The following is a 27253-nucleotide window of genomic DNA, read 5'->3' as shown; positions in this document are numbered from 1 at the left end:
ATTTATTCATATACACTTATAGTGTACACTTATCCTTATAATTCTCACTGTCCAAGATGGCACCATTAAAAAGCTTGTTGGCTTCTCTTCGGTGGGTAGGCAGGTACCCTGGTGTTCTGCCACAGTTTGTTCTCCCTTGCAATTTAAGGATAATACACTGCCATCTTCTGCTTGTGTGTGTGTGCGTGTATCGCAGTTATAGTAAACACACACATGACAACATCAAAGACCAGATTAAAAAGTAACAGTGGTGTTGCTCTGACAGAACGCAAAATCTAAAGAGGCTCCAACAAATAAAAATGTTTAGGCAAATAAATCTTTTGTAATTTTTTATTCTGTTAATTATAATGTTAATTAATTAATTACAATTAATTATAATTGTTAATTATAATTCTGTTAATTAAAGTTGGCCAACTGGCATAAATATACACTAGGACCCAAAAATTATGACCATTAATGAATTACTTAATGCAATTAAAAAAAAAAATCTAAACTATACTGTATGCCAGTATAATGGCATGTTGCATATGGTCAAAATGTTACCTTGATCAAAATACTTAAATGAAATCACTCCACCAGTGTAGGGTTTACAACCTATTTATTACTAATTGAGTTTAAAAATGAATTTTCATGGATTTTTGCTTCTCCACTTCTTCGGTGATTGTAATCCTGCAGTTGCACCATCGCAAAAACACCAAAGGACCAAACTGACAAATAAATAATTTTTCTGTTTATACTTTGGAATAACTACACAGCCAGAGGAATTCACAAGGCAGATAGAATACAAGAAAATCTGGTCACTCAAAGCACATGTACTTATGCACCCTTGCATGTGATCACTCGGCTATGGCTGCACTTCGGTCCTTTGGTGCTATTTTTTTGACAGTACAACTGCAGGATTACAATCATTGAATAAGCAGATGAGCAAAATTTTGCAAAACAAGTCTGGGGGCTACCAAGTTACAACCACCCCATCCAGGAACGACACTAGCACTTGTGGTACCTGAAGCAAAACCTAGTAATGTTGCCTAATTCATATCGTATCTTAACACACATATATGTGCAGTAGCATATCTAGTATTTCAGTTTGCGGGGTTAATCCGGAGAAAATTACTAACTACATCAAAAAGCCCTCGCAAATTTAGCCACACTCCAACAGAAAAGTGCCTGCACTGCACAGAACCATTACAAGAAAGCACTTAACAAAATAGTTTATTAGTAATTCCTAAATTTAGATGTATTTTCAAAATTTTGACTTTTAAAACAGGTAGAGGGACAGTAGAAATTTGATATTGAATGCTAAATGTAAAACATATTTTATTAAAGGTGTGGTGCCTATTTTAAATGGCGCCTGTGGCAAATGCCTCACTTGTGTACCCCTAATGCCGGGTCATATCCCACCCCAAGAGACTGAATAAAAATGAGCAGAAGGGGAAGGAATGTTGAATCATCAGTATCCCCTGCTCCCAAAAGAAAATTCTGAGTGCTTGCCTGATTTAAGGAGGGCATTATGCAGACCTTTTTAATTGTCAATTATTATACCCCAAAATAATTCCAGAAAGAATTAACATTTCTGGATTAACAGTAAAAATTACTTGCTGCAAGTATTATTATTTTTTTTTTTTTTTTTTTTTACTTTTTGAATCCTCCCCCTCCCCTAATCAATCAACTTACTTTTTTATTCAAATAACCAGTCTCCCTATAACACATCACTACACAGAATTTACTGATACTGACACATACACTGGGACCTGAAAATTTCAGCATGGTCACAATTCGATTTGTGGGGGGGAGGGGATTAGGGAGGTGAACAGAGAGAGGAGGAAAAGGGTAAATGAAAAATATAAAGTCTTATTTGATGCTATATACAAACAGAATGCAGATACTTTTTGTTAATTATAATTTATTTACCTTTTGTAAAATAATAAGAGGAGTTTATCTCAATATGTAGTAGTATTTAGTAGTATATGTAGTATTTATCTCAATAGTATGTAGAACACTTCCGTATGACACACTCCAGAAATTAAAACGAAAAAAATAAAAAACTTACATTAGAGTAAAAAATAAATAATTAAAAACCAATTTAACACAATTTAATGCAATTAAAAATTAAAAAGAATCTAACGAAAATATTAATTTATTTATTAATTAATAAATTAATAAATATTAATTTATTAATTTATATTAATTTATTAAAATATTAAAAAATTAAAAAGAATCTAACAAAAATATTAATTTATTTACCTATAATTTACAGCAATTACAAAACAAAAACGGTCAAGTTTCAGAGACGGCTACCCCTTCCAGACTGCTAGCAATGTGGCCGTGAAACATCTGGCACGGGTGTCACCCGTGCCAGATGTTTCTGCATGTTCAGGTTATGAACTTCACCTGCTCAAAATGTCACGTGGTGTTAATATTTAATCAACCAATTATTTAATTTTTTGTATGCGTAATGAAAAATACGAAAAGGAAAAGTTGTTTGGTTTTGGAAAAATCTGAATAATGTGTGTATCGGGAGTCTGGGGAAAGTCCCCGGGAGTCTCCAGAGAAAAAAAAAAAATCCTCCTATTTGTGTATTTGATTGCTTGTGATTTTTTTGGTTTCCCTTGGTTGAGTGTGGGTGTCTGTTGTATTGGGCGATTTTTTTCTGCAAAATATTAGTTCAAAAATGTTAGGTCGTTTAGAAAATATAATTCGATTGATGAGGTGAGTGGTTTCTGCCTTTTTAGCATTTCTGTTGACGGGCATTGGCAATTTTTAGTGTGAAATCGTCTAGTTATCAGTGATTATTCGATTGCTTGCGATTTACTTTTTGCTTTACCTTGGTTAAGTGTGGGTGTCTCTTCTACTGGGAGATTTATTCCTGCAAAATATTAGTGTGAAAATGTTGGATTATGTGAGAAAACATAATTCGACTGATGAGGCGCGTGGTTTCCGTAATTTTAGCATTTCTGTTGACAGGCATCTGCAATTTTCAGTGTTAATGCTCGTGAAATAGTCTGGTAATCAGTCGTTGCACGTTTAGAAAACATAATTAAAAAAAAAAGAAAATCCCCTATTTGCGTATTTGATTGCTTGTGATTTACGTTTTCGTTTCCCTTGGTTGAGTGCGAGTGTCTCTTCTACTGGGTGATTTATTCCTGAAAAATATTAGTGCGAAAATGTTGGATCATTTATAAAACATAATTCGATTGATTAGATGAGTGGTTTCTGTCCTTTTAGCATTTCTGTTGACAGGCATCGGCAATTTTCAGTGTTAATGCTTGTGAAATCGTCTGGTAATCAGTCATTGCATGTGGTGTTAAATTTCATTACAAATCATGTGGTAATTACTTGTTTTTTAATGTTCGGGCAGAAAAGCAGGGGATAGGGATCAGCAGCTCCTATCCCGTCTAGTAATGTACGGGCGAGAAGAATCAGTGGTTGCACGTGGTGTGAATTTTTTTTTTCTTGTTTTTTAAAAAAAAAATTGCCGTGTCACCTTTTCTTTTTCTTCATTTCAGCTACGATTTTGTGGGGGAGAAAGCTGGGATTATGGGGTGGCAGCCCCCCCACCAAAAATTAAAACAAAAATAAAGCATTCGTGTTCACTCACATCAGCAATTCTCGTTGTTAATGCTTGCGAAATAGCCTAGTAATGTATGGGCAGGAAGAATAAGTGGTTGCATGTCACGTGAATTTTTGTTACTTGTTTTTTTTAAAAACTGCTGTTTTGCCCTTTCTTTTTCTTCATTTCAGCTCCGCTTTTGTGATGTTTCTTGACATGTTGCGATCCTGCATTTTTGTTACTTTCTTTTTAAAAAAATTGCTATTTCCTGTTCGTTCTATTTTTCCTTTTGATTTGCTGTTGTTAATTTGCCACATTGTTGTTGATCAACAATAAAAATTGTTGATTTGCTGTTCCATTTCTATCATGAAATATTCTTAAAAATTACAGTTTTGTCTTTTTTTAAATTTTATTTTCAGTCAATCTCATTGTTAATGCTCGAAAAATACCATAGAGAAATGTGCACTTTTGTTTCTGTTATTTTTAAAAATTGATTTGCCGTTGCATTTCTTTTTAGCTCTATCCGACTTATTCAGATGTCATGTGACATTTTGTGATCCCCGAAAAATGTGTATTTTTGTAACTTGAATTTTTAAATTTATCCTTTGTTTTCAGCTGCCATTTTTGTTGCTGTGCCACAAGCGTGTCACTTGACATCTGCTGGGCCAGGACAGGAGGGGAGAGGAGAATGCACGGGTGGGCAGTCACAACCTGTCAATCACTGCTTTCCCCCTCCTCTTCTTGCTGCCATTTTGAAAGGGGTACCCATCTCTGAATATTTACCTAGAAAACTAATTGTTAAGAGGATGAAATAACTTACCTTCACGTATGGCAGTGAATGGTGTACCCTCTTCGGTCTGTAATCTAATTTCTTTGAGAGCGACAACTTTGTTGGTTAAACTAATTAAAATATCATCAAAATATCAAAAATGAGTTAATGTTTCCGATTACATGTTTATTTTCAGTCGTTTAATAATTACATAAATCAGATAATTAAACTTCCCTTATTTAGATTTCTTTGATAAATTACTAAAATCATACTGTTATAGAGAAAATAAGGTACTTACTTGCTGTAACCTTTATATACTGTTGCATAGGACCCTTCCCCTAGCTGTTCAAATTTCACATAAGCTTGGATTTTCCCAAATGTTAAGTTCCCCTAAAAGAAAAAAATAAATAAAAATCAATACAAAACAAAAATCAAATATTTTTCTTTCTTTTTTGTTTTAATTTGTGAGGACTAAATATTATGACAGCTTTATTACACTGTATAATACAGCACTGTTTCAATATAAACATAACAGGCCAAATTTACAGGTCCTGAAATTCTGGAGGTTACAATAAAACTCGGATTAAATTGTTATAAAACTGTAAATAAATAATTTGCCATTTATTTAGAAACGATCGATTTTATTAAGGATTCGGTTTCGGGGTATTACACGGGAATTTCTGACGTCAGAGAATGTCTCGTGAAATCGGAACCAATAGGAAACGGTCAATTATTGCCAAAAGACAAAGTTATGAAAATGTTTGTACGCTACGAAAATGGCTGAGAAACACAAATTATTTAATTTGTCTTTATTATGAAAAATAAAATATACTTAATTTACGAATTCTTATAGGTAAGAGACTTAAAAAAAAAACAAAAAAAACGTCTATAGTATTTTCTTTTTTTCTTAACGTTTAAAAAAAAAACGGCCGCAAATTTCTCAAAGACTGCTGAGAAATTTACACTAGAATTATTTATTTATTTACATTATTTATTTACACTAGAATAGTAAACTTGAAATTTATTTTAGAATTTACTATTTAATGATTTCTTAAATCACATTTAAGAGTGTCTTAAGAATTTAATTTCACACTAACAAGAAATTTCGTGCTTTGCCGTCCCCCCCACTCACCCCATCTCTTTTTGTTTCAAGTTGAATTAATTTGAAAAGTTTCACACAGACCAGTTAGTTCAGTCTGTTTACAGCGATAGCATACAGAAACGAATGACTAAACAAATGAATGAAATTGGAATGACTTAAACGCAGGCAGTTTATTGATTTCCCAAGTAATTCGCTCCGTGATAATGAATTTTGTCTCTTTTCGTTCTATCACAAATACACATGGCAGAGTATAAATGTTTTTAAGACAATTAGCTTATCAGAGTAACCAGAAATCCATGCTTTGGTATGACTTCCACATTCTTTATAACTGCGTTAATGAAGCTTTAATTAGAAAAGAGAAAACTGTTACGGTGGAAGGAAGTTCTGGAGTGAATATTACTCTATTGATTTACTTACGTGTTTGTAAGCCATGGCTAAGGTCTACCACTGAATACATAGAATTGTACAACGATAATGTTCCACAGAAACATTTTTGCTCCCCACTTGAGGAGATAAGTACAGTACAACTCCCTTTACCAATAATATCCTTTTCGGTCTGCACGGACGAAATGAAATAGCAACCGGAAAAGCAGCCCAAGAGGGGTAAAATGTCGTGGTTGTGAACACCGAAACGATGCATTATCCACCAGTTTAGAATGAGGAAGCTGTAGTAGACATGTGATAAGTATAAATCCCGCCCACCATCAGCCTTGTTCTAGGGAACCACTTCACGGATAATTTAACTTGTTCAAGCAACCATTCGGAACCATTGGAGATATATTTATAAGTTAAAAATTTCGCCATACCAGCAAGGCAGTATATTACAACCAGAGTTGACAAAATAATATATAAATTTCAGCCATTTGGGAATTTCCATGCATTCTCATAAAAACCAAACCGAAGACAAATTTCCTTTCTCTTAGAATCAAATCTTGATTGAACACTGATCAACAGATTAAAAATGATTTTATCAATAATCTATAAAATCATGCCAAAATGTAGCCAATATAAACTTCTTTCCTGAACTTTCAAAGGGACTTGAACGTTTTATAAACAAATCAAAATATCTTAAATGACAGAATCAATCATTCATTGAGCCAGTTATTATGCATTACCCAGTTTTACCTTACATGACTTAAACTTTCTGAATTATATGAAAATATTTCTCATTTATACTAACCTTATTCTTCCGTCTCCAGCAGCAACAAGGGATGCCCAAGAGAAGAACCATCATCCATAAGGATTCAGCACGTCAAAGAAGAGGAAGGAAAATTTCAACTTTGAGAAACGAACACCAAGGATGTATATGAATGACCTTTTCTAAATAAACTCTTCAGTAGCTACCGTCAGTTTTCACTATTCTATGAAAAGAACTTAGTTATCTAATATTTATTAGATAACTACGAAAAATATAACCACAAAATCCGAAGACGCTTAATAAGACAACGTATAGATAACCAAGTATCTCGAATGATCATTTATAACTCTCTTGATTTCAACGGTTTCGTTGTAAGCAAATCCAAGTGGTCATCGAGTAGTTGTTGGGGATGGTTTCTACCCAAGTACAAACACAGAAAGATGATCAGGGTAGACGACCCGACAACTCCATTAACCGCAGACACAAAGATGCATCGGCTCCTTCGGACTCTCGTACTGCATGCGGGTTTTGCGTTTGACAAGCCAGCTGAGCGTAGGAAGACGCGGCCTACTAGACAGTTTCGGTGGGGTGTGTGTTTGACAGCTGGCAAGTAGCTAACACAGCGGAAGCAGCCTCTCCGAGTGACGACATACCACAAAAACAACGAATGCTAAGGAAACACCCCCCCACGCTAGCTAGCGTAACAGAGTGGTGTTCATCTGACAAGTAACTGGCTCTAACGGGGGGCTGTCAGACTTCGTCCGACGCTGAGATAGGCGATGTTTCCACCCCCAGAGAGTAGAGGCACACTTGAGAAGCACATGCGCTCGTCACAGCTTGTGCATCAATGTTAACTATGTAAACTGTCCTGTTTCCCTCTCCTCGTTACAAGGATCCTGAAGAGTCCTCCAAAATTTTACGATGCTTTTTCAGGTACATTAGGAAATGATCGGCACATTTTAGAAAAAATTGTAATGTTATTCGTTACTTTTCGTTAATTTTTTTTGTTTTAAAACGGCTTATAAAATTTTAACAGCTTCAGGCTACCCGTTAAACGGAAACGTTTTCGTAAAAATACAATTACAATAAGATTCATATCAAGCCGAGCTAGTTCACTGTCGACAAAGTGGAACAAGAGAATGATTACAACGGTTTTCTAGAAAACTCAATTTTCAGAACAAAACAAAAATCGAAGAAAAATTGTTGTTTGTATTTCTTATCTCCATTCTCTACAACGAGGAGATTGGCGAGCAGGTGCCCGCCCCTCTTGCCCTGGTACTTTAAATTCCAGTGCGATGACAGCATTAGGTTGTTAACATGTGCACCTGTCTGTAAAATGGTGGCGATTTCTTTCTTTCTCTCTCTCTCTCCTGTTTAAGGACAAAAAAACATTTAAGGTTTGACTCCCACCATGGGCAACTGGCATATTCACGCTCGGTTACCCCAGGAAGACATTCCATCAAATCTGAAATACGAAGCTTTATAAAATTTGCTTTTACTTTACTACTAGCCGCTAACAACATCGAAGATGATGATGATGAATTAGCCACGTTGTCATGAAATACTCTCTATCCAGATCGCATCAACTGATCAGAAATAGAGCGACAGGTGTTGGTACTTCTCAAAAGAGTCGTGCAATTGAGATAGCTGGCATTGAAATGCCACGCACTCGCTCTAGATATCACCTCGCCTCCAGACACAAGGAAAATTTAGTTAATACCCTCCCGTTCCCAACACCCCCCATATTTTCCAAACTATTTCCTTTTGAAGAACACTATAAAGTTGAATTTTTAGTATAAATCTGCCGATAAAGTAAGTCTAAGTCAGACTTTTTCAAAGCAATGCTTATTATAAATTGATTACGATCTAAAACAGCAATATCTTATTTCGGACAGTTCATTCCCAACACGATTTAGCCGAATTACAATTTTAAGGTCGGCAAGTATGGACACTTGAAATGAAGACAAACATTTTATCTAAATGCAAAATACAGTTTGAAATAAATAAAATTTCATCATGTTGATGCAATCATATATTAAGTTATCCAGTAACTTTCGACTACTCCTGCATATTCACAGCATAATGCATATTTTTGTTTTGATTGGTTACTTCTGTGGGTAACCAGTGGCATAAAATTGGCTTTCCACAAACATTGTTATTTGAGTCAGTCCGCAGGGCCGGTTCCTTATAACGGATGTAATGCATCCCAAAATCCCAACAAAGAAAAGTGTGCCCCCAGCCCAATTCAGGCAAGAACTCTCCCCTCCCCCATTAATTCTTACACCCGGACTTCCCTGAACTCGAAAATCAGCCATGAGTGTTCGATTTATACGAGGATGCGGAAGCTCGAAAAAAAATTCATTACTGGAAAAACTGATAGCTTATAGCTTTAAAATAGAAAAATAAATACTGCCGATTTCCATTACAAATTTTAATTATTATTATTTTCTCAGTTGTGGATTCCATAATGGCATTGAGAATGTCTATTCTATATTTTTATCTCGTGCCATATGTTTGAGAAGTACCTCTGACAAAATGAAGGCAGCTGCTTAGATTATTTGTCTTGCACATCAGTGGCTTGTGTTTCGTATGGAAGCAACATGGCATCAAACTGTCCGTTCTATCCGTTGGTAACAGTACTTGAACCAGTTGTAGTTTTACAGACAAAATACCAAAACCTTTTTGTGGACAAGGTTTGTGGGCATGGCTGATTTCGGTAGTTGAAATCTTACATGAGCTTCCACAACTGCAAAACAGTTCCAGGTTTCTAAATTTAATTTCGGAAAATTTTATATGACAGTTAAGTTATTTGAGGGGTTAGGGTTCTATATATATGGGACATGTAATGCCATTAGCTGAACAAAGTCATAACCGCCGCTATCTTTGGTACATTTCGGTTTATTACGCTGTAAATACTGCATGCAATATTTCAACTATAAAGTGGAATCCCTGATAGCATGATGAGACTGGCTTAAAAAGAACCAAGAGATGAGAACAAACAGAAGTCAGAGAGGTTTGCATTCTGGTTGCGTGTTCTACCACAATCAGTTCTGAAGGCTCGTCTCAGAAGAGCATTATTGCAAAGAACTAGAATATTAGGTTCGAGGGTCCCTCCCATACAGCCACACAGTGAGCAAGCCATGATTAACTCTAAAACGGAGATTAAGAGCGACATTCTAATGAATTCTTTGAAAAGGCTAAAAAAAGGCTAAAAAGAAATACAAGAAAATTTTTAAAACAACTTACCAAGTCGACCATATGCAAAGGGTATTCAAACAAGACGACCGCGATGTACACCACAATATTACTTGGTAATATTTGGGGTGGCACTGCAGACAGTGAAATCTCTTTGGAGATTGCGTGATCTCTAAGGGACTTTTGTCACCTAGATCACTAGATTTCATCCCTCAATTTTTCCTCATGGGGATATCTTAAAGAGTGGGGATGTGCGAAAAATTCACAAGACACCATCACCGAGTAAAATATTGATATTCCCCAGGCCGCCGAAAATGTATCCTCGGTTCGAGCGTGTTTAGCATTCGTGAATGGTGCACTGTGAATGACGAGAAATTCCAACATTTATTGGCGCATCCTGACTTTATACAACTGGTCTATTCACAGCGGTTCCCAACCGGTGATTCGCGAACCCCTGGGGGTTCGCACTAAAAATTCTGTAATGGCGTCTGCTTAAATTTACATAGGTATATTATTGTAAACTACAAAATATAACTAATAATAAACAATAAAGTAAAATAAGAGTAAATAAAAAGTAAAGAATTGCCAAAGAAAGAAACCACATCTCCCACAATTCTTTATAATCACTTTATTATCTTACAGTACATCATGTTAAATAAATATCTAAAATTATTTCTTGACTAAATGTCTAAGAGTATGAAAAAGGTTGTTTATGCAAGGGTAATCCGAGATATAATCAAACGATGCATGCGTACTACCTGGGTTGTAGAAACGATGGAATTGCATTGCCCATGCCTAAACAACCATTTTTTAAATTTTTAAATAAATGTTTTCCAAGCTAATTTTTTTTTTCATTCTTAAGGATCATTGTTATGTATAGGTTCTTTTTTTTTTTTTTTTTTAGAACCTATAGTACTTAGTACCGTGCATAGGTTGAAAAGATGAAAGAAAATACTTGTTGACATTAGACTAACTTCGGCAGATTGTAATTTTCAGGAAATACGTATGAAGGAAGGTTGTTCCAGAAGTTGAATGAATAAATGAGGAAGAAGAAAAATTGGTTCTGTGGTGAACTTGGACAGTATAAGGTTGTTGGAAGGACTGAAATTAAGTTTTCTTTGCCCCACTGAAGAATTACCCGAAGATCCGCATTTAAGGAATTGGTAGTGGATATTCGAGAAGTTAAACTGTTTGAGCAGAGCAGGGTTTCTCAAACTGGAAGATTGAAAGCAAAGTGCTATCATCAGCAAAACTATGGATAGGATTTCCGGTCAATGGAAGAAGGCCATTAATATACAAGAGGAAAAGAGTGGAGGAAAGAACTGAATCTTGGGGAACACCAGCATTAGTGGAGAAGTTAGAAGACAGAGAGCCGTCTACCATCACTCGCAGTGAGTGGTCAGAGAGAAAACTGGATACCCAATTACAAAGAACAGCTGGCAAACCAGAGGATGGAAGCTTATTTAGAAGACCTTTATGCCAAACACGATCAAAAGCCCCTGAAATGTCAAGAGCAATGGCTTGAGTTTCACCAAACTTTTCCATTGAATTTGTCCCTAGATGGGCAACATAAGCCAGAATATCACCAGTTTCCGGAACGACACTGACGATCATTGATCAGACGGAAGGTTTCTGGGTAGTTTAAGAGTTGGCGGTTAATTGATTTCTCCATTACTTTAGAAAGAGTAGAAGTAATTGCAATGGGACGATAATTGGATGGGAGGGATTTGTCACCCTTTTTAGGAACTGGCTGGATATGAGCAAATTTCCAAGCAGAAGAAAAAACACCTTTGGAATAAGAAAGTGAGAAAAGGCGACTCATAACAGGAGTAGGTTCAGAAGCACAGGTTTTGAGAACAAGTGGAGAAATTCATCAGGATCTGGAGCTTTCTTAGCATCAAGACTTACTAAAATCCTTCTGACATCCTTTTGACGGAAAACCACAGGATTCATTGAATGGAGTGTACCGGAAACGGTTTGAGGTGATTTACCAAGATTATCAATACATGAGCTGGAAGAAAAATAGGATGCTAGCAGGTCAGTTTTATCTTTGGCTAATGTGGCAACAGAACCATCTGGTTTTGACAGAGGTGGGAACCAGAGATGGACAAAAATTTCCTCCAATAGCTTTGGAAAGAGACCGGAATGTTCGGCTACCATTTGGACAAGAAGCAAGTTTTTTACTCTTAGCCTGTTTGAAATCTAGTTTAGACTGATTAATAACTGCTTTACAAAGTATAAATAACAATAATAATTTTTATTATTACGCAATGTTGCTTATAAAAACGTAGTACTGGGAATATTTTATCCTAAAAAATCAGTACTATTATACGATTTCAGAGCATACAGGTTTAGGGGTTCGCGATAATATTTTTATCGCGAACCCCTAAAGGGTTTTCGCGAGTCAGAAAAGGTTGGGAACCGCTGGTCTAAGGTAGAAGCATCACATATTAGAGTCTGAAGTCTGATTCAATTACTGTACAGTCGATGTGGCGTTATCATACAGTCTTCTGGAGAACGAGGGTTCCGGTACTATTTTTTTTAGCAATACACTCTGATAAGGTGCCACAAGAAATCGGCCTGCGGGACACTTCAACTGTAAATCCCTATGTCGACGATTTGTAATGTAATCTGCAAACAGAAGCAGACTGGTGCTACATCATCAGGAAACGACCCGGAAAAGATCCGAAGCTGACCGAACGTGACAGGAGACCCTGCAAAGAATCGTCCGCTGGGAACCCAGGTCGATGTAGTCATAGCACATACAGGTCCTCAGACGATTGGGATACATGGAAGCACTGGTATATATGCGCATAATATGGATTACCACGATCATTCAACCATCCATAAGCCACTAATCACCCACACTAATGCAAGATGCCGTCTAGCTTAGTGTTAGGCCAATGTAAAACTATGAGATACATGGTCTTACAGTCATGTCCAGGTATGGCAGATACCCGGGGGGGGGGGAAGCTGCTTGCCTGCTGGACTGTTAATCGTCCGGACAATGAAGTTTGGTGGACGAAACCATGAATGACGAAGTCTATCTAGATGTCCCGAACAATAATGCATTACGTCCGTTGTGCTGCACGTCGGGAAAGGTCTATATCTGTATCAGCAAGACATTGCTCCATGCATAGTGGTCGCGTTGTGATGGACTAGTTTTATGCACGAGTGTTGAAAAGTTGGAATAGCCAGCCCAGACCTCAATCCCATAGAGAGAGAACCTCTTTGATGAACTGGATCTTCGGGTACGTGTGAAGGGAGTCCACCCAAAATAAAGGCCGAAGTGGTCACCGCTTTCTGGGCCAATTGGGTGGAACATATCACAGATTATTTACAAAAAAACTCGTGAAGAGTGTTCCACGAAGAACAGAGGCTGTCATGGAGGTTAAAGGTTTCTGTACACATTATAATATTTCCCTGGTTTCAGTGTGAAACGTGGCGCCCAACTTTTTTTTTTTTTTCCCCTTCTTTCTTTCTTTTTTTTTGTAGGTGAATGCAAGATGCGCCCAACTTTTTGAGTTTCTTCCCCTTCACTGGAAATATGCTAAATTAAAGCGAAATTTTAACAACGGGAACTGCTAATAAAATTTAAAAAATGGCAGGAACAAAAGAATCAAAAAAAAAAAAAAAAAAACAATCTATCAATACATCCAATACACATTTTCCATTGCACTGAAAATAGAAATTTCGTATTAATTCGTGAACAAAATATTAAATAAATAATATCTGTAGATACGGCTAGAGTGCAGCAGAATTTATTTGACCAAATAATGGTTCTTCTGACATAATCTTCAGCAGTGTTTAGTGGTGTACTGCCAATTTGTTAACAAAGGGCTCGGATATCTCCAAAATTCCAACAAGATTCGTGCGATTATAACCAGAGCACTTCTGGCGTTACTGTTCAATCCCACCAAGTGCATTAAAAAGAGCAGAGGAAGAAATGGATTTGGGAGTTATGATCCGGTCGGTCATGAAGTTCTTCGAGCAGTGCAGCAGGTAAGGCAGATGTCGTTCTGTCAATGATTTATCGAACATTTACTGGTTACGACTGGGAGATCAAAATTCCACTGTATAAGGCAATTGTAAGGCAGCACTCGGAATACTGTGTCCAGGTATGGAAACCCCTAAAAAAAAAAAAAAAAAAAAAAAAAGGATATCGAGCGTCTTGCAGGGGTCGAAAACCGGCAACGCGCCTGATTAGATCGGCAGAAGGGCATCCACGTGAGAAAAGATTTCGAATACGTGGGCTGCTGCGCTTGGTAATTAGGCACTTTATAGGAGATTTAATTGAGATGCATACAGATCTGATAAGAGAAAGTAAAATGAACGAGAGTAAAATTCACTATTATGATTCCGGAATAAGGGGCCATATATTCAAATTATGGGGGAAGAGGTTTGGACTGGATTGCAGGAAGTTTTCTTTTAGCTAGCGAGTTATTAGCGGAATAAGTTGCATCCATGGGTAATTAAGGCTGATGGCTTGGAAAGATTCAAAGGTCAGGGGGGTTAGGTACTTACGTGAGGGGGAGTCAAATAGGTATTTTATTTAATTTTTATTATAAAAAAATTTCGGTCCACCGAAATGACTCAACACCCACGAGAAGTTCGTTGTAATAGGATTTTACTGTATATGTAAAGTACAACAAAAAGAAAATCATTTCCCTTTTCAAAATTATACAATATTTGTGTATAGTATAGAAAGGGGGGGGGGAGAAAAGTGGACTTGAGGCGAATGTCGAGGGAATTTTAACAACAGATAAGGAGTCGTGTATATTTATTTTGAAGGACCGTAACCTTGTGGGCTACTCAATTTTCTTTCAGACGGGATTTCTGCAAATACGTACAAATGGATGATAGTTGCTGTGTCGACAAAAACCAGTTTACAAACCACACTAAAAGTCCTAAAACCATTCACTAAGTAGTGTGTGTGTGTGTGTGTGTGTCCTGGTATCGAGGGTGGCTCCTAGGCATACGCCCATCTACATCTTGTTCACCTGTGATGATGGCACAGAACCTCTGCGAAATGGGCCTGAAAAGAGGGTGTGTGTGTGTGTGTGTACATTGTTCGTGTCAGGCCACTTCGTCACCAGAGAGCAGCCACACCTGGGCAGTTGCTGTCTGGTGCTCGTCTCTAGGCACGAGTACCCGGGCTTGGGTCTACTTAATCCTGTACGTGCAACTGTGCACAAATCCCGCTCCCACTGGGGTTAGTGCAATCCGGTTGGTGCCAGAAATCGCGCTCCTAGGTGACCCAAACCTTGGAACCAGCGCAAAAAAAAAAAAAAAAAAAAAAAAAACCACCACTTACTGGGGTTTGGACTCAACCAAATGAGACTTGAGTTTCAAGTCATCATCCCAGTTGGGCCCAATGTTTTATGTCCATATCTACATTTGGATGTTATTACCATATTTACATAATTATTAACACTTAATTTTAACAACAAGGCGGTAACCTTTGGCCATCACACCTGAAGTTGAGGAATAAACATGTACATGTTTATGGTCTCAGTTCAGGTCTTGTTCCCTGAAGGGCTGAGGAAGTCCTTAATCTTAGGTCAGAAGTCAGCCAGTTCGAAGGTCACTCCTAGAGGAAGTTTAGAGAAGATTGTATCGCTCGTTTGAATAATTCATAGTTTTGTAGAGTGGTCACCACCGTTAGAGCAGGTACAAGTATTAGTAGTCAAAATAATATTAGAAGTCTCAGACGGGATGGTATTAGTCGATGCGTTGCAAGGAACGGAAAACATTCAGTTCCATAATCTGTATGTTTGCAGAATGAACTTCCGACACAAGAGTAAAATAGAGGTAATAACACTAGCCAACAAAAAATATTTTTTTGTCATACTTCCGCAATGAAAATATGTGATTCTGGAGGAAATAAACGTGCTGATTCCGAAAATCACCATAAAAAGTCTCTACCACATCTACATCAAAAGATGTACCAACGTTTAAGGTTAAAATAAAGGGATATATACGTATAATTCAAGTTTGTAATCACATCTCCCATGTTTTCGGGGGGAAATTCGAGATGGGAATGAAGAAAATGAATTTTCAACCACATTCGACAGCCCATGTTTTTGTAGCACTCGAGTAAATTAGACACCAACATTTCATAGTTTTCTTCTTTCCTGTTACCCAAAAAACTATCTACTACCGCCTTAAATGATTGCCAAGCTGCCAATTCAATCTACTTTAACTGGGTTTCAAACACAGTCTTTCAGGAGTTTCCTAATTTGGGGTCGTACTAAAATTCCTTCCTTAAGTTTGGCATATGTTAAATTAGGAAACACTTCTCAAGTATGCAAATCCGCTACCTTCTTTATTTAGTCCCTTCACGAAATTTTTCATCAATCCAAGTTTGTTGTGCAGGGGTGGAAGAACCTTGTTTGATTGCACTAAAGGAATATATTTTACATTACACTGTCCTGGTACGAACTCGTCCCAACGTTGCACAACATAATGTTCTCCCGTAACTCCCTCTATATTTAATAACTGTGACGTGATGTGAAACTATCATGATGATTTTCGAAATCCACGCATAAAAATTGATTAAAAACAGCATTTAAATTCCTGGAGGTAAAAATCGCGTTGGCTAGTGTAACTGTCATATGGTGTTAAAATCCGAGAAGATCGGTCAGAATTAATGAGAGTTCGTTGTATTCCAAGCAAAGGGAAACGTTGAAAACGTGTTAAAAATCACAGGGAGGTTGACCAGAATCAGTGCGAGTTCATTGGATTCATTAACTAGTTCATTCACCTCTGTTAAATCTTTTAGCACTGAAAGAATGTTTTATGATGAATGGGGAGCTGGCCCATTGCATCAACACCCAACCTGGAGGACCAGGTAAATCTTTTTTCGTCTGGTCTTTAGCCACAAACCTTTCTGGCTTGGAGGCCCAACCAGTAGAAAGCTACCACCAGCATTGATGAGCATAATAAGAAACTGTACAGAGAAATAGAGTGGGCCAGTACATCAGAGAGTCTTATAATGGGAGATTTTAATTTCCCAGATCTTGACTGGAATTTGTGGGTTGGTCACTCACACACTAGCAAGGCTTTTGTGGATTTATTGGATGATTGTCTTCTACATCAGCATGTTCGGGAGGCAACTAGAGGGAGTAATAATCTTGATCTGATTATCAGTAGTGATTCTTCGTGCATTAAGAATCTGCAGATAAAGGAACTACTAGGTGGAAGTGATCACAGTGTGCTGAAGTGGGACTTACTCAAAGAGTAACTACCATCAGAGGTAAAGAGAAGGGTTATTGCTTTCGTAAAGGCGACTACGATGGTTTGAGACAGTATTTAAATTCTATACAGTGGGACCAACTGATGATGTTACCAACAGCAAATTCAAAATGAGAAGCATTCAAAGAACTTATCTTGGAAGCTACTAGGCTATACATACCTACTAAGAAATATTGTTCAAGGTTTAGGCCTAAATGGATGTCAGATGAGATAATGAGACATATGGCAGAGAAGCAAAAGGCATGGGATACATATAAATTAACACGTGACACAGAAGCCTATGATAGATACAAGTTGATCTGTAACCAAGTTACAAAGGAGGTTAGGCAGGCAAAGGCATATTACGAGAAATCCTTGGCAAGGGATGCAAAGAAAAACAGCAAAGAGTTCTTTATTTATGTAAACTCTAGAAGGAAGGGGATGAATCAGATTGGTCCACTTGATATTGATGAGTCAACTGTTGATGATCCTGCTCAGGTAGCTAACAAACTAAATGAATATTTTGCATCGACATTCACACATGAGGAGTTATTCAGGGAGGGGAATGCCAGAGGTGTATTCAACTCTGGCAGTAAGCTAGAGAATCTTGTAATAACTGAGAGGAAAGTGGAGGAGAAATTGTAGAAGATAAATACAAGAAAGGCACCTGGGGTGGATGGGATCTATCCAGTTATATTAAAGGAGGCAGCAAAGGAAGTAAGCAAACCCTTAGCCATAATTATGAGAGCTTCCTTGGACTCAGGGGAGGTACCCACAGACTGGAGATGTGCAACTGTGAACCAAATTCACAAAGGAGGAACAAAGGCCGACACAAGTAATTACACACCTTTGAGTCTAACTTCTGTTCCAGGAAAATTAATGGAGGCACTGGTTAAAGAAGCACTGCAGGATCACCTAGACAAGACTTCAGTTATAGCTCGGACACAGCATTGTTTTTGGGGAAGTCTTGGGGAAGGGGAAGTCTTGCCTGACCAATTTGATTGGATACTATGATGCAGTCACAAAAGAACTGGATGCAGGGAATAACTTTGATATTATATACTTGGATCTTAGAAAGGCTTTTGATACTGTTGCACATGGAAGACTGCTGCACAAATTGGAGCAGTGTGGCATTGGAGGCAAATTGCTGTTATGGATAAAGGGGTGGTTGAAGGGGAGAAGACAGAGAGTGGTAATCAATGGACACTGCTCATCGTGGACTAATGTTATTAGTAGAGTCCCTCAGGGTTCAGTGTTGGGTCCATTATTGTTTTCTGTATTTATAAATAATACTGATGATGATATTGATGATGGTATATCAAGCTTAATGTCCAAGATTGCAGCCGATACAAAGGTTGACATGGTTGTCAAGGACACTACTGACACTATGCTGCTGCAACAGGATCTGGAAAGGTTGAGCAGATGGGCTGAGAGGTGGCAAATGAAGTTTAACATTGACAAATGTAAAGTACTACATATGGGAAACAGCAACCTCAGAGCAACATATGAACTCTGTGGTACTACACTGACAGTGGTAGAGAATGAAAAGGACCTGGGGGTAATTGTGCAAGCAGATATGAAGTTCTCTGAGCAGTGCAGACGGGCTGTAAGAGTAGCTCATGGTGTCTTGTCACTGATATAGAGGAATTTTTCTAGCAGGGATAAGGAGGCGATTATTCCCTTGTATAAGGCAATGGTCAGGCCACACCTTGAGTACTGTGTACAGGTCTGGAGGCCTCATTTCAAGAAGGATGTAGAGCTGTTGGAACGAGTACAGAGAAGGGAAACAAGATTAGTGAATGGACAAAGGGGTACTCTTACGAAGAAAGGCTTAAGTTTTGCAAATTACAGTGTCTGGAGACTAGGCACCAGCGAAGTGATCTGATAGAGACGTATAAAGCCTTGAATGGTTTGAGCATGCTCAATGCTGATGGGATTCTTCCTCTTGCTCAGAAAAATCACCTGAGAGGGCATAAATTCAAATTGAGGAAAGACAGATGTAGGATAGACGTGCGGAAATTTGCTTTTAGCCAGCGGGTAGTTGGTTGGTGGAACAGACTTCCATCCCTTGTCGTGGAAGTTGATAGCCTAAATAAATTTAAGGCTCAGCTGGACAGGTATTTCGAACGAATGGAGGGGTGAAGGGAAAGTGGTTTTTTTTTTTTTTTTTTTGGCTGATGCTGCATAAGCTTACTTTCTTGCATCATATGCCTCTACTAATGCTAATAGCTCTGTAGAGCTATGCAGAACTGAAAAAGTCAGTAGTGACGTGACAAGGAACACAATGAAAGTCCAAAAAACCATCATTGATAAAATAGAGGAGAAAAGATTGGAGTGGTTTGGCCATGTGAGGAGAATGGAGGACTACAGACTGCCGAGAGGAGCCATGGAATGGATGCCGTGGAGAAGGAAAAAGAGAAGACGAAGGACGTGGATAGTTGGTTTGAGAGCAACGATGAATAGAAGAGGACTGGTAGACGGAAATTGGGAAGAGAGGAGAAAATGGAATGATTTTTCGATGTTAGGTTGAGGAGAACCGTTGTAATAACACCTCAGTCCATGAACAAATCGTGAAATTCAAATTGATTAATTCGTCACTTATTATGGGAGTCTCCAATATCGTTGACGAATAGTAGTTCCATAAGAAAGAGGAAAAACTGAAAGGGGAAAACAAAAAGGGCTGCATTTCGGGGAACTAATATAAACCCATTGTTCAGACAATTAACATAATATACGTTGACAATGGTGCGTGACAGGCGACAGCAAGCCACGCAGATATTTTAGCCTGATGAGCTGCAGCTGGCCAAGCACGAGGCCGTTTATTTATAGCTAAATATAGCTATTTACTCCGCTGCGCTAGATGCCCGTCGATTATGACCTCAACAATACGGATAATTGGTTTTTGATGGGTTTGCAGCTGCTACACTGCTCTTTTTTTTTTGTCAGTATTCTTGAAGTAGAGAGCCGTGTCCTTGAGTTTCCACCTTTCACGGACAGACGAAAGCGCTTCGTCACAAGATAAAGCGGTACCAATCGTGTGGCAACAGCCCCCAGCACGATGCATTATAAATAAAAAATTCTCGAAATGAAGGCATCTCGTGAGGAATCATGACACAAACATTTTCAGCTCGTGCGTCATCAGACCTCCAGAGTTGCGCTATTGTGTAAAGAAATTCAACTCACCCCTAGAACCGCTTCCGAAAAGCGATGATTCTTGTATTTATCCCGCACGCAGATGACCTCCGACTTTGGTCTCGGCGGCTTCCGTAGTCTAACGTCCGTCTCGCTGGCGTTTTTCAACTCCTCCCTGGGAACGGGCCAGTCACCTGCAGACCACTGCCGTTTTACTGGAGAATGGTAGAGAGAAACTGCCAGATAGGAAATGAATTCATCTCTGTTAATCTGAAGAAAGAGCATTCAAATTTTAATTAAAAAGACTAAAATTTATTGGAAAAATACAAGAAGTATTGCGCAGAGTAGTGACATCTGGTGTAAACAGTTCCCCCCCCCCCCCCTTCATAATGAAAACCTAAGTTACAAAAGGTAGATTGTCTTTAGTAAAGTCAGGGCGACTAGTAACAAGAGTTCATCTCAACAGGAAGGGAAGGGGAGGAGAAAGATGGGTAACGGTACAGCAACCATGACATGACAGATAAGGAACAATCCTTCCCTTAAGTAAACAAGCACATTGGATACACAGACGAATGCCTCTGCTCGCACGATGACCCAGCAAATTGGCGAGGCTCTATTAGAATCGTTTATTCGGTCTACTCATACACCAAGCCAGTACTTCTTGAAATGCAGCAATGCAAAAAAAAACAGCATTTCCCAAACTTGAGTGAGAAAGATCCCTTTTGATCCTGAAAACCTTTCACGGACCCCTTTTAGAGTAAATATTTTTGCGGATCCCTCCACGCTTAACAATATTCTTTCTACGCTATAATTTTTTTTTTTTTCAGTTTTTAAATGCTGATAAAAGTTTCGGACATTATTTGTGAAGTCCTGTTGTAGTATGGTTTGAGGAGCATCGGCGACTAAGGCCATGTTGTTCCGTGTACACCAAGTCCGATTTTCTGTTTGCTGGACGAAAAACCCGAGTTTCCAGGAGAAAAAACCACGTATCCTCGCCTAAAACCGACTAACTCAGCCATCGTGAAAAAAGACCCAAAATATTCCTCATGTCATCGACGGAACTCGAACTCTGGTCTTTTCCACCCGGTGTGGAAAAGACTGCTCAATGGGAAAGTTGTTGTTACCTGTTCAGGCTAAAAACTTCTTCGGTTTGCTTTTGAAACGAAAGGAAACCGATTTTATTTGAAAGAGGGTAAAGCGAATAAAACGGTTGTAGAGCGAGACGTGAGAAAAGTGCACGCTTACAGCCAGCTAGCTGTTGTTATTGTTACTGGGTTTAATGACAAGGGCACTGAGGCCAAATTGTGTCTATTCATAGTTTAATTGCATGACCATATCCTCATAGTTTTTAAATTATATACTGAATCGAGATAGCTGTTCTACACAGCTAAACGCGCGTACCGAAAATGAACATGACATTCTACCATTGGTTGCTCCCCCTTCTACCCCACTCTTCAAATCATATCGGTTTATGTTCGTTTCAGAAGTACACCGGTGATATGAGAGAGAGAGAGAGAGAGAGAGAGAGAGAGAGAGAGAGAGAGAGAGAGCACACCAGTTGATTAGGCAAAATTTAAATTTCAAAATCGTAAAATCTAAACATCAATACCGAATACAAGTTGATAAATGTTGTTTGGTCACACGACGTGATTTCCAGGGCTTTCTTTTTGTGGAAAATATTCCATGAATTCCGTCCTTTCAGTGTATACAGCTCAGAAAAAATTCAGCCAAGGTTTTGTTGCGCATTTCTCCATCAAATTTAAAGAATGACATGTCACACGCATATACAAATATTAATTGAGGGGTTGGATTCCTGCTTTTCAACTAAAAATTGCCCGACAAGAATGACCATATCGAAACTTCGTGGCCTATATTTTATTACGCCAGCACTTATTTCTTGTAATGTATATATTACGCCTGCTTCGAGAGCTGCACAACCATGTGACGACAGGAGAAACTTTACTTCCACTTGGGATCTCTCGTCAACGGTCTATCAATGCCTGCTGGTAAAAATACTTATTAACAGCTGTATAAGGGGATACTGAAAAGTTTACAGTCTCATAAACAAAAAGTAACTCTGGCAGAAGAACTTAAACGGCAAGGAAATCCATGATGATATTCTGGTATATCTGTTCCATTACACGACGTGTTGGAAAAAAATGATAATGATCGACAGAATATAACCGGGAAAGAGAGACAGAGAGCATCGAAGATGACCCTGGCAATGGACGACCAAGGACAACTAGCTGCCATGAAAACAGTGATGCAACACATAATATGGTGACAGAAGCCAGGCATCTCATGTTTTGCACACTTTGTTGTCCGGAAATTTTTTTTTAGAAAGATTTGTACAGATGGACCAGACATGGATCCGTCACTAGCAACTAAGTGGCAATCCAAACAATGGAAATTGTTCCAGTTAAACACCTCCAAAGAAGGCCAAAACAGTTCCGCCGATTGAAAAGGTGACAGCGGCAAGCTACTTGGATTCCAAATGAATAATAACGGTGAACTTCTAACTAGGTCAAACTGGAACAGAAGTATACTATTCCATTTGTTATGTCAGTTAAGAGATAACACTAAAAGAGAAGAAATGCTGACAAAAGGTGTCTTATTTCACCACGACAATGCACACGCTCACGCATAAATAATCGCGATGACTGAAAAACATCAAAGTGAGTACGAATCGCTTTTTAAACCAACTTTACATGATTAAAAATTAAAATTCTCCACTTAGGGGAGAATTTAATTCTTAATCCTGTTGCAATGAAGTTAACAAGTTTCAGTACAGGATGAACCAGCTGATTTTTCATCAACATCTTAAATTGTATATAATATGAAAGTGGCATTCTTTCCCGTGTATGCTGTATCATCCATGTTTTTCCGATGATGTAGCATTTCAGCAAGGACGAATTTACAAATGCAAAGAAGACATTTCAAGGACACATGAAGAAAGAATGGAGCCAGATTTTAGTCGATTTTGAAATAATAGTTCTATCTAATGGTTGGTTGGCTGTTATAGGGTTTTAGGTGCATCAGCAACTTAGGCCCTATATAATATGACTGAATTGTGTTCTGTGGTCGATCTGCCATTTGCTGGACAAAAAACCCGAGTTTCTGAGAGAAGAGTCAATGCTATCCTCACCTGAGATCGACTAACTTAGCTAAGTTGTGAAACAGGTCCACAAAAATTCCTCTCGTCATTCACGGGATTCGAACTCGGGTAGGTCTTTTCCACCCGGTGTGGGTAGGGCGAAGATTATACCAACTGTGCTACCCACAGGGGCCCATCTAATGGTGCATCAAGGAAGGTTTTATCAGCCATTTAGTAAAATGAAACACCAATCAGTCAGAAATACACGGAGCGGCCATTTTATTAGGCACGCTTATCCTTTCACGAAATGGAACTCCCTCAGTAACAGCATGACGTGTTTTTTCATGCTATTATTATATGTATGCAATTCAGCGCGAGAATGGACGAAACGAAATTTAAGTGACTTTAAACGTGGCATGATAGCCGGCGCCAGACAAGTGAGTATGTATATCTCAGAAACTCCAACCTGGTGAGGTTGCCAAGCAAGACTGTGTCTCGAGATCTTTCCAATAACCAAACATCCAACCAACGGATGGATGTTTCTGTGGTAGGAAGCAGCTCGTTGATGCGAGAGGCTAAAATAAGATAAGATTTGTGCAGAGTGACATAAAAGTTATAGCCAGAAAAATAAAAACTCAGTATAACAGGGATAAAAAAAAAAAAAAAAAAAATGCATTCCAGAAAGCATAAATTGTACATCGTCAAGGAAGGGGTAGTGTAGTTAGGGGTTATACTCTTCTCATTAAAAAAACAAGACGATACAAGTATAGTCGACGTAAGAACACCAAAACTAGATAATTGGAGGATTGGCAAAACGTTGTCTGGTCTGACGAATCTCGGTTTCTGCTGTCTCGCGTTGACGAGAGGATCACAAAACACCTTGAGTCCATGATCCATCCTGCCAAGTGTCGGACGGATGATGTGTAGGGAATGTTTTCGTGCTGCATACTGGACACGATGATACCAATGGAAAAACATTTGGATGCCACACTTTTTCTGAGCAAGATCTACGTACATCCAATTTGAAACAGTTGTGGGAAGCAATTGAGTTAACAAGTACTAGTCCCTGTGGCAAGCTTTTGAACCTCGCTGAGTTCATCCACCTGCAAATTGGCTCTTCTTCGAACAAGATAATACATCATGCCAAAAAGCCGGAATTGGACAGCATTAGTACCAGTGAATCCAACCTACAGAGGTAGCCTCCCTAGTCACCAGAAGTAATTGAGCACTGTGGGATGAGGTGGAACAAGCTCTTCAGAATAGAGATTTGCAACTGTCAAATATGAAACTGTGAGAAGCAACTAAGTCAGCATGGAACAGAATCTCTACGGCACGCTTTTCACACCTCAGTGAGTCCATGAAAGGACGAATACAAGAGATCTACTCGCTATTAGGTAGGTGTATCTAATAAAGTTACCAGTTGGTGGAAAATTACAGGGAAATAGCGTTCTGTTCAAGGTCGATCATAGTCCATACACTTCACAGAACAAGAACGATCAGTCTCTGTTATTAATATTTTGGCTCGTATCACTCAGTAGCTGTAACTCGCGCACGCGCACACACAAATATTCCTAAAAGTGTAAACGATCTACGAGGATTGCAGCTGACCTTCCGATAAAATCGGAAAAATATTATTAAATCTGTTTATTTTGCAGCAAATGTTTGCTTTCACCCCTTTTAACAGTATCTTACAAAAATAAATGTTCAACAGTGATTTTACGTTGCATTTTCACTTGTTACAAGATATTACTTCTTAATTATAGTATTACATCTCGTTCCATCTTCTTTATCCGAGGAGTTTCATCAGGGGTGCTCCCATTCTATAGTTGAAGTAAGCTGTGGGTTTCGGATAGGGTCCCCTATGTATTGCTTGCTTTCAGAGTATTCACAGGATCTATAACCAATGATTTAAAAAGGTTGACTGCGTTGTTTGGAAAGAAATTCTTTAGACAGGAGAGGTTGGACAGTATAGAATGTAATAGTGGGTACGGGTTTCCATTACTGTGTCCAGCACGTGGAGTACAGATAAATCCTTGAAGACTGGGAGCGTCAATCACATCGGTAAGCAATTGAGAAAGAAGAATATTCCTGGATGCTATGTGAACTATCCAGGGAGTGATATTTAGATTGGTATATAAAACAGCCTGGGAGATGGTGAATGGGTTGCCAACCCTATTTATCCAACATATTATCCAATACTCGACTGCCAGGAATCTGTTTACATACGATGGAGAAGCAGAAGACCAGACTAGTGATGCGACAGTGCAATTGGCTGTAGGCACCGCTGGACGTATCTTCGTCAACTACATCGACGTTGAGTAGTCGGGAGAAGCGTCCAGAAGAGAATAAAACAGAACATAACGTAAAACGTTCTGTTCAAATCCTGAAACCAAAATGTTTTTTAAAATTTGTTTTAAAATAAAAAAAAAATCTGTTTATACTCCCGGATGACTATACGGTCAGAGGAGTTTACAAAATCGAAATACTACAAGATTGTTGTTGTTGTTTGTTATTTGGTTTTTAGGAGCATTAGCAACTAAGGCCATATTGCTCCGGGATATGCGGTGGTCATTCCTTGACCTTTCCGCATCCTCCGTATTTGGTGGTGACGGGCTCGAACCCCGGTCTAATCAAGAAGCGTGTGCTACGCACTGCTGCTCCTTCCCACCTGGCTACGGAGGCGCCTAATACTACAAGAAACAGCACCGTATTTAGCAGAGACGGGCTTGAACCCCGGTCACTCAAAAAACACATGTACCCTCTCGAATGACCACTCGGCTACGGCAGCAACCAACTAGAAATAATTCAGGCGAATAATCAGATGACCAGCATCATCTGATTCTTCACGTGTTCCTTTAGACGAAGATGCAGCAACGACTGCGGCAATTATCCAAAACGTGACATTGGAAGCATTAGCAGTTCCAAAAGACGCCTATCAGGAATATCTACAAAATTTGCAGAAGAGTTGGAATCGGTTTATAGTGTCAAGGAGACTACTTCGAAGGAGATCCATCAGAACAGCTGGTAAGCTTCTTTATTCCTACGTGGCAAGACAGTCTCCCATCATGCCAAATTTATAATACATGTGAAGTTTCACATGTATTATAAACGAATTCAACAGAATAACACCAATTCACCAATGTTCGAACCGCAACTTAGCCGCACACACTAAGGCTACCATAAACTCTTCAGCTCAATGACAGGATTCCAGAGACGAATCCAGAAATGCTGCTTGTAAATACTATATTTACTGGATGAACTGATTGTATTGTAGTGGCTGTTGGAAATAGGAAGCATTCAAAAAAGATCAACGACTGTTGCTTGTCAACATACTATCCAGCAATTAACCCCACGTTTTATCCATTTTTTGGAAAGATGTGGTGCAGGCTTCGTTTGGGGATATAGGGAGCAGACTGGCGGAGTGCTGATCCCAAAGCAGATAGGATAGCAAACCTCAGTTTCAGTATTTGATTTTTCGGTTGCCATAAATCAGCTTATGGACTTTTTCGCTTCGTGGCTGAGTTAGTTGATCTCAGGCGTAGATAGCAAGGCGTTTCTCCCGGAAAAACTGGAGGTTTTTTGTCCAGAAAACATGCAAATTTAACAAAGAACACACGCAATTTAAAGACACAATACAAATGGGAAGCTGAAAGTTACTTTCCAGGTGACCCTAACAATAATTTAGTTTTTATGGCTCTTGGGAATTGAAATTTAACATAATGAAAAAGACCACAGAGGTTTTGTGATACTTGTAGTCTCTTCTATTGCAGAAATGGATGAAATTTGTCAAGGGCCTGCTTGTAACCTCTACAGTGTTTTTCGTACTCTAACGTGGGATTAGCAGCCATGCTGCAACGGAAACCATGATTAATCCATTATGATGAACTATTGGATGAACTGTGGATCTTTGTCCTGTCTTGTGGAAAGCAATTGAGTTAACATGTACTAGTCCCTGTGGCAAGCTTTTGAATGGACAATAATCTCAATGTAGACCGTGCCCTCGTTATCACAGTTAATATAATCACCGTTCTCCTCACAGA

At 38.7% G+C, this 27253-nt stretch overlaps 1 protein-coding gene across 1 annotated transcript in view; it reads right to left on the bottom strand.

The window, feature by feature from the left end:
- LOC150075807 (cyclin-dependent kinase 14-like) overlaps positions 1–27253 on the bottom strand; it is a 258765-nt gene that overhangs the window by 50463 nt on the left and 181049 nt on the right. The window contains exons 5-7 of the mRNA XM_090387155.1: positions 20171–20355; positions 4618–4709; positions 4371–4450 (exon numbers count right to left, since the gene is read on the bottom strand). Of these exons, the coding sequence (XP_090243281.1) occupies positions 4371–4450; positions 4618–4709; positions 20171–20355 (357 nt within the window). The remainder of the gene's footprint in view (positions 1–4370; positions 4451–4617; positions 4710–20170; positions 20356–27253) is intronic.

This window comes from Mastigoproctus giganteus, chromosome 13 (assembly GCF_048544385.1).
Source record: "Mastigoproctus giganteus isolate SK-2022 chromosome 13, ASM4854438v1, whole genome shotgun sequence".
NCBI lineage: Eukaryota > Metazoa > Arthropoda > Arachnida > Uropygi > Thelyphonidae > Mastigoproctus > Mastigoproctus giganteus.
The sequence above is the reverse complement of the archived record's forward strand: the minus strand, read 5'-3'. Positions and strand labels throughout refer to the sequence as shown.